General features: G+C 40.5%; 1 protein-coding gene across 1 annotated transcript in view; it reads right to left on the reverse strand.

Moving 5' to 3' along the window:
* Positions 1–579: 579 nt before the first annotated feature.
* efl1 (elongation factor like GTPase 1) overlaps positions 580–12,331 on the reverse strand; it is a 64,419-nt gene continuing 52,667 nt past the window's right edge. Inside the window, exons 22-23 of the mRNA XM_061068320.1 lie at positions 11,581–11,765; positions 580–1,057 (exon numbers count right to left, since the gene is read on the reverse strand). Of these exons, the coding sequence (XP_060924303.1) occupies positions 869–1,057; positions 11,581–11,765 (374 nt within the window). The 3' untranslated portion in view covers positions 580–868. The remainder of the gene's footprint in view (positions 1,058–11,580; positions 11,766–12,331) is intronic.

The following is a 12,331-nucleotide window of genomic DNA, read 5'->3' on the forward strand; positions in this document are numbered from 1 at the left end:
TACAACAAGAAGGAATCACTTTAATGAGATAATGCTCTCAGTCAATCTGTTGAATAATTCAAAGGCCACAAATGACCCTTTCTACTTAAGTTCGGCCAATCCTCATGAGTGACAAAAGTAGACAAAATAAATTGCGAGGCCTTGCATCAGTGCACTTGTCATATCGAACAATTCGTAGCAGAATCTCAGAGGACGATATCTTATTCTTACATGTTGCAGGTTAGTCAGGGCTGAAATGTATTTATGTTTTTCTTTTTTAAATGGGGTGACATTTTGTTATGTTTTGATATGTTCAACTGACTCTTAAATACAGGTCTGTGGCAGTACAGACTATCTAATTTCACAAGCAGTAGTAAAGTTGTTCTTCAAAAAATAGAATATTTGTCAAGGGATTCTGTGTGCATTTTTAAGCAATGCTTCACCTTGACGTGTGATTTCATAACATTCATACCAAATGATATTCTCTGTCTATATTGATCATATGATGCACAATGATTATTCAATATACACAAAGATTCCCATTATAGGTGGAAATCTATTTATTTGCATTTTAAAGCAACTGAAAACAATCATGTTCTTTTAAATATGTGATACATGCTTTATGTTATTAATATTTCATCTGAATCTCCTCTCAAATGTCATCCAGTGCAATTCATCAAGAGTCCAAAATATCAGATTCAAATATATTTATTCTGCAGCACAAGAAAATTTGAAAGAGTAACTGCAATTTGCTGTTTTAACTATGGTTCCTCTGCTTCAGTGATGTGATACATGTATCTGTGAAAACACAGAAACTGCAACACAGTATCCTGCATGGATGGATGTCATCAGAGTCCGACAGCCTGGCAGGAGAAGCTGCTCGTCTTCTCTACTTGTTCTTGCCGAGTGTTCTTTGCTTCTCTCCATGCTCCACTATCTTCTCGTCCACGTAGAGACCTTTACGGCGGCGGACAGCATTCATGTATTTGAGCGTCTGGTTGGCAGAGTCTGCTTTCTCACCAAAGTGCAGGTACTCTTCTTCAGTGGTGGGAACCCAGTATGGGTCACTGCCAGTAACCTGGGACACAGAAAGCAGGAGAGGGACACACATGTGATGGTCAGTCATAAAAAGTAATTCTGCTCCTTTATGGTTCATTGTACTCAAATGTGTCACAAACCTTACATTTACCAACAAGTAACACAAAACCGCTATCTGTAACATAAGGGATTATAATTATACTATATACAAATATTACACATTGAATGGATTTTTTATACCTGTTAAGAGCACAAATACATTCCTATTTGTTTATACACCTACTCCTTACTGAAAAAAGCTTACTCTATGCATTTAATCAAAGGGAACATAATAGTTAGAATATTGAAAAATGCCCCCCACATTTCCCAGGGGCCAAGGAGGAATATTCAACATTAGGAATCAGATACACCAGTTTACAAAGATATAAAACAGAGAGAAACAGTGAATCAGGACATCATCAGCAGCAGCTGAAAGCAAAAAATGTTTGACATTTTGCCTGATTCACGACAAATAACAACTAATGATGATTAACATGTGTTTATTAATAAATTTATCACATAACTAGTAGTTAGGCACAACTGATGCTACGATACCATGAGTCCTGTTATCATGGATCAACTGAACGAAAGAGGACACACAGACACACACACCCATCCACGCACGGTTCAGCTCAAGACAAAGGCTCTGAACGCTGCAAACTGATGTGTGACACAGATTAGTAACAATTACAGTTGTAGCAACAGGCAGCAGGGTTCTGCACCTGGCTCTAGTTTCACTGGGACAGATGGCAGAGAGCGAGCTACAACGGATGGATTAGAGGACACAACCCACCAGCCCTAACAACATGCACACACCACACGTGATCAGCATATGCTGGAGCACAATGGGACCCAGTGGGGGGTGAGGAGAGATGTGGAATCCTGCAACAGTCAAGTGGTTGACACTGAATGAATGTTCTGCTGCTGAGTTAGTGTGAGCACAGCAAGTTGTGTATGTTACAACCATTCGAGAGATGACAGGAAATTAGAGGAGAGAGCGATGGAGAACACCCATGTGAACCACCTTAAACTCAAGGCCACCCCACATTTAGGATTTATTCAGCCAATAATTAGCTTTAAAAGACAAATGATAAGTACTCTGTGAATACTGAGGAGGGAGGGGGGCAATCAATACCAGGCACGACAGCAGGGCTGATATTGTTTTCATCTTGTGAGCGTGTGTGTGTGTGTGTTTGTCATCATGACAAAATAGAGACACCTGCTGTAGAGGGAAGATGGCTGTGGTCTTACTCATGGTGCTCTAATAATAATGTAATACTAAGCCATGGGATGGAATGTCAGCATTCGACTGGTCTGATCCCATCACAATATGGTCTTTCTCTTTCTTCATGAGTTTGACAATGTGGCCCGTTATCCCCATTTTCAAATGATTCAAAGTCATTTTAAACTTCATTAATATTCATTATCAAGTCATACATACTACATTGTTGCATGTGTACTAGTCATGACTACATCCCTTTAAGTTTAGTCCTACTTCAGTCCTACTACCATGTAACAGTCAATTGTTTGACACTAAACCCCAATCGTCTTCAGTGTACAACAAAAACAATGGAATTGGCCTTGTCACTTCAATAGTTCTGCAGGAGTCTCTAAACACCTGCCAAAGTAATCAAAGCCACCTCTTTGGTACTTCCTGCTAGATGTCTCTAGGACATGTTTTACCATGACAACACACTCATATGTTGAAATGAACATAGTCTCTGTCCATTTGAGTGTTTAAGCTCCATATCGGAAATGATCTCCACCAACAATAACACAGCTATACCAATATTGCATAATCGCTCACATATTCGTGTCTGTGCTGGTTGGTTGCTTAGTTGCAGAAAATAAAACAAGTAAGAAGACAGGATTTCTTCTGTTGGGCTGAACCTGAGGTGAAACTGGTACAGTAACTTTTAGCAACGCTAACCATTTACTGCCGGTCGTCGAGTCATGACTAGTAAGACCCTATCAGGAAGTGAATGTGGGTGTCGACATCATTGTTTCCACAAGTCACAGTTTCTGATATATTTATTTGGAAGGAATGCATTTATGAAAGTATGTTTTCTTTTATAAATGAATAATAAACACTTTTCGAAGACTTTCTTATGCATAGTTTTCTTGTGATTATCACGGACAGATGTAATTGTGATACGATAAAAGCTAGCAAAAATATCTGCCATGCATATATATCGTTAAGGTTCGATGTATTATCAGGCCTTCAAATCGCACGCACACACACACACACGCACACACACACGCACAAACAGTGTATCTGTGCTGTCAAGACAGATGCTTTGGCTGATCAATACAAGACTGATTCACACAATTCTTCAGTCTGCAAAAGAACAAAAGCTCCATTCTGATGGAAATCTAATGTAAACCTCCCCACAGGAGCCACTAACTCTCCAGTTACAGAACAATGCAACGCTCAAAATCTGGTCTTTCTGCCTGTGCGCTCATTCATATGTTAATCCAATATTCTGGCCATATCAAATTGCTGTCAGGAGGAACGCTGACACCAGCACTAAGCAGCCGTCGATTCCTGAAGCTGGAGGGCTGGGGTACTGTGGTGGTGGTGGCGGGATCATGATAAACTCTTTGTGAGGAAGCGTCTGCACATAAATGAAATGAGATGGACAACTTTTAATGAGGCAAAGACAATAGCTACAAGACAATGGCGACAAGACAATGGCTCACGCAGCGTGGCAGGGTTAAACTTGTGGTGGTAGTGCGTTGCCAAGTGCTACAAGATGTTGAGGGTTAAAACGATGACATGAAGGTCACTGCACGCACACAAAAGGCCTATAGGTGCTCGACAGGCTCTATGGCAGCTACCAGAGATTAGACAGAAAACGTTGTACATGTAGAACAGGCACACAATCTTCGCAGCATAGCATCTGTTACAGAGTGTGTTCATACTGTTTGTTAGCTGAATGAGCTTTGTTTTCTGGTGTCTCATGTTCACACAGGTCGTGAACTCGAAAGAAAACAGGGTTAGTAGACAGCAGCATGGAGGACAATGACTATGGTGTTACTTTTTATATCTTTACTTTGTCTATTCAAGCTCAACATGGACTGAATGGTGTTTGAGCTCCGCTTGAGCAGAGAGTGGAAAGAGTTACAGAAATGATTGGTGACAAACCTACATTCACACTCATTTCAATTCAAAATCCATCTCTTTATTGCTCCAGCAACTTTGCTTTGTATGCCAACATTTTGTTAAACTCAACAGAATTGGTTGAACTTGTTTGGTTTAAGTATGTAGGGATTTGTGGGGCCAAGATTTGTTGTTGTTGTTGATTACAGCAAATGTTGACTAGCATGTGACTGTTGTTAAGCACCAGACTTAAAGGGACCATATTGTTTAAAATATATTTTCTGGGCTTTTCCTATCCGTAATTACTTGAAGGGGGTCAGTAGGTCCCCTCATAGTATGAAAACAGTCACTCCACAGACTTTTTCATTCAGTCCATTTGATGAAATATGTTATTGAAACGTTGGGTTTCGTACTTCCTCTCCCAGGGTTTCCCCCAGTGCTGTATAGGCCTGGCGGGCCGCCAGGCCTTACTCCCCCCCCCGCCAGGCTAAGCGTCGCATGGTTTTTTTATTTAAAAAAAAAAAAAAATCCGTCACTCGCGCACATCAACAACACTTCACTTCCTCATTGAGCCCCGATCACAGACATGGCCCCGATCCCCAAGCAACCATCCTATTGGTCCAAACAGTCACATGTCCCACCCAGACGCCTTCACTGACCCTCGGACAACAGAATGCTCCTTTAACACAGTGTTTTACTGAACATACGTCGCCTTCACTGATCCTCAGACATCAGAACGCTCCTTCAACACAGTGTTTTACTGAACATAAGTCAAAACCGAACATAAACATAAACCTAGTCCGTTAAACGATTAGGCTGCAGCTATTTGGTTTTATTTATTTAAAAATAGGGTACTTCTTATTTCATACATTTTCCACAAATATGAGGAGGACTCAAATAGCCCTACAAAGTTCTGTGTTTAATTTATTTCAAAGTAGGCCGACACTTGCCTGTGTATTTTGTTTGTTTGTTATTTTGTTGCTTGTCTGTTTGAGTAGCTGGCTGAAAGCAAAGAAGTAGTACGCTTATCTTTTATTGGTAACCAAACTGTTACGGTTCATTGTTTCTGAAATAAGAGGCCTGACTGCTATGTTCACAGCAAACTTGAATTTTTTTTAATATTAAGTAGGGCTGCCACTAACGACTATTTTTCTATCGATTAATCTGACGACTATTTTATCGATTAATCTAAACGATTAATTTTCCTCCCAAAAAATCAAATTGACCATTTCAATTCAGTTAATTTTATTTTGATAACAACAAACTGTATGTCACCATATAATGCAGCACAAAACAAAATGTAAACAAAGGCTCAAATATTAAAGTGCAAAACTGTAGGTTTAAACTAGCAACTCCAACGTGATAAAAATAAATAAAAAAGAGGGCTTATAAGTTAAGTCAGCAGTGCAACTCAAAAATATATCAAAGTATCTATTTAACCCCTTATCAAAATAAAGAAAATAGGTGTGCATATTAAACAAAGTGCAACATGTTTAGAGTATAAGACTCAACACCCCCCCCCCCCCCCGCGGGTGCCTTCTAGCAGCCCTACCACCAGGCTTAGCAAGTTTTCTGGGGGAAACCCTGCTCTCCGTATGATGTCATCATGGAATCGCACCCTTCTCTCAGCCCCAGCCAGCTGGTACCAGTCCTGCTGATGTTTTCACTGGTGTGTCACTTTCAACTGTATGATTTGTTGTTTTCTTCAACCTTAAATACTTTATATTTACATCTGAGCAGGTCCTCTCTACAGAGGCCGCCGTGTTTTTTTTTTTTACAGTAGTTCAAACTAGACAAACTAAACACCTTTTGCCTTTTATGACAACTGAAGGCTGACAAAGGTTTTCTTTCATGTTTGGAAGGGGAGGGTGAGATGAGGGGTACTCACCATGCAACTTCACCCCTACATGTCACTAAATTCTACACACTGATTCTTTAGAAAGTGAGTGAATGCGTGAGAATGAGTGAGCAGCCAAGTTCTAGTGGTTATCTTTTATTTAAAAGAAGAGCAGCTGATAGCTCGGCAGAAGTTGTGGGGGATTTGAGACCAGTGATGATTCGTCAGACTTTTGTTTGAGGGAACTGTTTAATTTCTCTGAACCAGCTGCAGCGACAATGGATTTAGTTGAGCTGGGCAGACCTAAGTTTTTATTTTACCCACTCATAGATTACACATGGGCCTAATTACATTGTGTGTGTGTGTGTGTTCTTGCACCTTTGTGAGGACCATTTTAAGCATAGACTCTACAGGGTCGGGACATTTTGACTGGTCCTCATGTTTGAGGGTTAGGGTAAGCGTGTGTGTGTGAGAAAGAAGAATACTTTTTTTACCAAATAGATCCATCAATATGTTGAGATGAGTGTTTGTTGTGGTGGCCACAAACTAATCAACTTATCGTCACTGAGAGATGAAAAAAAATGCATATGATTCATGGTGAAACTGGTCAGAGAACTTCATATGTGGACAGATGAGGAGTAATCAGATCTCCGGATGCATGAGGACATACAGTATTTTAGTGCATTCAGACTTTTACTTTGTTTCCACCACTTGTGATCAGATCAGTCAGGATAGATGTTAATAAAAGGTCCGAACAAGGTCAATGACAATGAATGGTGTTTCTGAAAGATCCTGAACTTTTGACTGAGATATGAGCACCTGGACATATTTATGAGAAAAAAAGAACGTGGACATAACTGCTAGTGTCTCACAGAGTGTGAGGTAATGGAATCATGAGACAAGCAAAGAGCTGAGATGTGGAGGATGGCAAGGCTTAAAATATTCAATGTCCACGGTTGGAGGTTTCAAACAAGCCCTCTTTCTCAGATATACAAAGGCTGCATTGAAGGCGTCCACAACTGCAGTGTCCTGTACAATGAATGTTCTGTAGTAAAATGTAAACTTGTGCTTATGTCTAGATTACATACTTCAATAACTTCCTGATGCACTTTGTAACTGTATAGATCTTGATGTTGTTATGGTACGCAGTCACAGTGCGTAAAAGCATGTTTGCTCTGGCACCCCTGACAAACATGTATTACATGTGTGATCACACGAACACTTACGTACCGTGGTCTGTGTAGAAAACTTTAGGTTGATACAGGACATTCATTTAGGGTTCATTTTTACAACTATTTATAAAGGGAGTTTATTGTGCTAGTATGTGTAAATATATACGGACACGGGATCCAATATAATAAATAGTTTTGAATGTGAAGTCTTCACAAAGGTAGGATCTACTGCAGGGCTGTTTTACTGGACTGCTAGACTGTACAATAATTCTTTCTTCTATGGCCAGTAAGTGTCAACATTTGGAAAATGTCTGAGGTTAATATATACCATAAAAATATATTATTATTATGATTGTCATTAAGGTGCATGTATATAAGTTAACAAAGCAGTTATTAGGAGTTTATGGTTTCAGTTTGTCTGTCGGTCAGTTTGTAAACAGGATTAGATCAAAGCTACAGAAAAGATCACCAGGACACCAGGTGGAAGGATGCACTATCGGTCGGGTAAGAAGCCATTTTATTTGGATGCATATCCAGATCAGGGGTAGATCCAGAATATTTATTTTTGATATTATTTCTTTAACAGTACGTTTTGCAAAACTTTCTCAGAGAATAATTTATGCATCTTAATGATAAAATCAGGCATGTTTAGAGGACAGTAATTTATGAGTGTGTGCAATTTGGTGCAAATCCAAATAAAATTCTTGAGGTAGTGGATGTGATTGTTGTTTCATGAGGGGACATTTAGGCATTGGCAGAGGTAAGCCCTAATTGAGGGCTATTCTAGTTCATACAGATGTTCAACATCTTGATTTGGCGATTCTATGGTTCAACATGAATCAAACCTGACCATTGTTCATAAACCATCTCACATCAGCTCTCTGCAGACATTGTAGGCTGGCCAGGCGGCCGGCTCTCAGTCAGACATTTGTGTTACATTACAGTACATTCCCTTTCATTTAGCTGACGCTTTTATTCAAAGCGACTTACAATAAGTGCATGCAACCATGAGGGTACAAACCCACAACAACAAGAATCCATAAAGTACAGAATCTGCGCCGCCTTCTGAATGAGAAGGGGGCGTATTCTCCTGATGTTGTGCAGGATGTATCTACAGGTGCAAGTTGTTGCAGTAATGTTGGCAGTAAGGGATAGTCGACTGTCGAGTGTCACACACCCAAGGAAAAGTAGTTCAGTCTTGTCAAGGTTGATTTTCAGGTGGTGTGCGGACATCCACTGACAGATGTCCGTCAGACAGGTAGAGATTTGTGCTGCTACTGCAGATTGGGGAAAAGAGAGGATTAGTTGGGTGTCATCAGCATAGCTATGATAGGAAAAGCCATGTGAGTGAATGACAGAGCCAAGAGAGTTGGTGTACAGAGAGAAGAGGAGGGGACCCAAGACAGAACCTTGGGGGACCCCAGTAGTGATAAGAAAAGGATCGAGGACACAGATCCTCTCCAAGTTACCCGATAAGTGCAGTCATTGAGGTAGGATGAGAGCAGGGCGAGAGCAGAGCCTGAGACACCCAGGTCCTGAAGGGAGGAAATAAGGATCTGGGGGTTCACCGTGTCAAATGCAGCAGAAAGGTCTAGAAGGCTAAGGACAGAGGAGAGAGAGGCTGCTCTAGCAGTGTGAAGTTGCTCAGAGACAGGAAGAAGGGCTGTCTCAGTTTAGTGGCCTGCCTTGAAACCAGACTGGTGAGGGTCAAGAAGGTTATTGTGGTTAAGATAGGAGGAGAGTTGATTAAAGATAGCTCGCTCGAGAGTTTTGGAAAGAAAGGAAAGAAGAGAGACAGGTCTGTAGATGTTTACTTCAGACGGGTTGAGGGTTGTTTTTTTCAGGAGAGGGTTTACTCTTGCCTCCTTCAGAGAGTTAGGGAAACAGCCAGTTGACAGGGAAGTGTTGATAAGATGGGTGAGAAAAGGAAGAAGGTCAGGAGCGATAGACTGGAGAATGTGAGACGGGATGGGGTCAAAGGGGCAAGTGGTCGGGCGAACGGAGGTAACCAAGGTAAGAACTTGGTTGGGAGACGGGGGTGAAAGCGAAAGCGAAGGGGATGAAGATGATGGAAATGTAGTTACAGAAGGTGGATTAGAAAATGAGGAGCCTACGTGATCCATCTTTTTTGTATTTGACAGAGTGGCTTGGTAGAAGGTAAATGGATTTGGTAAATGGATTTGTATTTATATAGCGCTTTTCTAGTCTGATGAAGACCACTCAAAGCGCTTTACAGTACAGTTTCACATTCACCCATTCATACACACATTCATACAGTACATCTACTTGCAGCACTTAGTTATTCTATGGTGGGCCGTTCAGGGTTCAGCATCTTGCCCAAGGACACTTCGGCATGCAGATGGTTCAGACTGGGAATCGAACCGCCGACCTTCAGGTTGGAGGACGACCACTCTACCCCTCAGCCACAGCCGCCCATGGGAAGGGTGGAAGGAGGAGGGGGGCTGGGGGGGTTAAGGAGGTTGGAAAAGATGGAGAAGAGTTTTCGGGTTAAAAAAATTTGGATTTAATTCTAGTTAGGTAAAAAGAGCTTTTGGCTGCAAAAATAGAGGCCAAGAAAGAGGAGAGAAGAGATTGTGTTCACACACATACAGCCCCTGCGGAGGATCTGCAGCTTCAGACAGTCTCCCATCATAGTAGTTTTCCCACTCTACCACCTTTATCCATATTTTACCAGCACATCTCCCTGCTTGTGCTGTAATAAAACAGCACAAGCAGGGTATAAAATTAACACTGTGAAACATTTAAGACGTTTAATCACAGTGAGGAGAGTCTCTTTGACATGTTGCTGTACAGCAGCAAGAATCACTTCTGTCTGCTTTAGGAGAACTTGACCCATTACCCCAACTGACAATGTCCATATGGCCCAGAGGATGTGTTTGTGTGTGTGTGTGTGTTGCAGCTTGAACCAGCCAGGCAGAAGGTATAACGGTCTAATGCACATGTTGGCTATTGCAGCTTGGATCCAACTCCCTTGAGGGAATTGTCTCATTAACCAGACAGCCTCATTGACCTACGGCTCCATGAAACAAGCCCAGTCACACTAAAGCTGTGTGTGTGTGTGTGTGTGTGTGTGTGTGTGTGTATATATTCTGGTTGGACAATGGTTTCAGCGAGTAAAGATTGTTTCCTCAGACGTAAATTAGAAGATGTATACTGGATGTGTATATTTGTTTGGCTGAAGGTTGTGTTATATTGAGTGCTATGTGTTTTGTCTACCTGATGTTCATTAATGAGGCGAATAAAACAATATATTTCACCAGCAACGTCATAAGCAGCCTCCATAATGATCACACTTTTCTGGAACAATTAAAAACAAAGCTGAAGATCACCACCTTCATGCAGTTTTATTGCAGTCAATTATATTACATAAGACTGCATCAGTCCGTTCTAAAATATATTTGCTAAAGCTTGCATGCTCACTGTCTGTTATGACAGGTTTACATTTCCTGTACCAGCTGTGGTTGCATACACTAACTCTGAGTACCAATTTTGTTTTCCAGAAGGAAAAAACCCTTGGCAACAACAAGATCAAACCATGAGGTCTTCGTTTTATATATTAATAACAGGTCTGCCAATGTCATGTCTCCACAATTTAATTTAAGGAAGTGGGCAAATATATGGAGGAAGAGGACAACATAACACATCCTAACAGACACTGAGAATATTAAACTGTTGAAGAGGAAGAAATGCTGACTCAACAAAACAAGCATTGGAGCAGCTCTTAAATAAAATCTCCCCAGGAAATTGATGGTCATGAGACATGAGCTCACTTTCATCTGGTATTATCATACTGTCTGCATCTGGATTTCTTAGCTTGGATAAAGAAATAATGAATGCATGTGTAAATGCACACACAACTATGCAATCGAAATGCACGTTCAGGCCTAATCGGATAGAATAATTGTTTTGTTGAACAATCTATGCAAGGTACATTTTTACCAAGAATAAAAGCACTAGTTGTGTTTATTCACATATATTAAAGGCTCCCTCTAAAATGCTTTCTAAAATTACCTCCTTCTTTGGCTTTTAACATAAATCATTATCTTTGCCTTTACCCAGATAGGGCTGGAAACAACCAACATTATCAACAGTTTTTTTTTTTAATCTAGACTAATGATTTACAAAAAAAGCTAAAGGTTCAAGCTCCCATATGTTTCTATTTCATGTTTCTATCTGCTGAATCGGATCATATCTTTTGTTGTCATCGTTGATTCCAGCCAAGTGAACAACAATGCCTTTTAAGTACCTAATAAAAAGGAAGTCATGTAAAACATGCAGAGGTCTCAACTGCTTTAAAGGGAGAAACACCAAATGTTCGATTTGGTCTTAATGGTTTGAGGCAGCTTGGACGCAGATTGCACTGATGTTGTGTAATATAAATCAGTAATAATCACCTCCCAGTGGCTGAAGACCAACTGTGGACTGGCCAATCCGCTGGTCCTCTTGCGGATCTCGTCAGCAAATCCAAAGCTTTCAGCCACAGGCAGAACGGCTTTAATGATGAACATATCTGTGCCTTCCTTCATCTCTTCATGGAGAACGCGACCCTCACGTTTCCCCAGTACACCATACATTCGGCCTTGAAAAGAAAAGAGAGACAGAGAAAAAAACACAGTGCACCCAATGATTTATTGGTGAAGCTTTTGTTTGAACTATATTTTAACAATGAAGGGCCACTATGGCCGCTCAAGGTCCAGTTCTACAGGAATCAATTTTCACTATTATTATTTATTATTCATAACTATTTTAACAACTTACAAGGAGTGACAATGGAAAGTCCCTCTGCACACAAAGATGTGTATCAGTTTAATGATGGGAGAGGTTCAGTATTTATTAGAAAAGGCTTTTGCATATCTCAGAAATTGCTCTGTGAAAAACTGTTTCACATTTTACACAATTTACCACCAAACTATTGTCTGAATAAAACCAATAAAATATGACCTGAAGGACCAATCAACTAAGTGAATAGACCAGGATTCTGACTGAGTGGAAGGAATGTTGAATAGCACATCTGCAGAACAGTAAAGCAATGCACTCAGTAGTCTCTGGTGTAGAAACAAACATATTTTTTCAGTTTAACATGAAGGTGATCAAAAGGAAAATTATAGTTGACGAGTAATGACTTTAATCTATACAGCTTAGTAA

Source organism: Limanda limanda, chromosome 3 (genome assembly GCF_963576545.1).
Source record: "Limanda limanda chromosome 3, fLimLim1.1, whole genome shotgun sequence".
NCBI lineage: Eukaryota > Metazoa > Chordata > Actinopteri > Pleuronectiformes > Pleuronectidae > Limanda > Limanda limanda.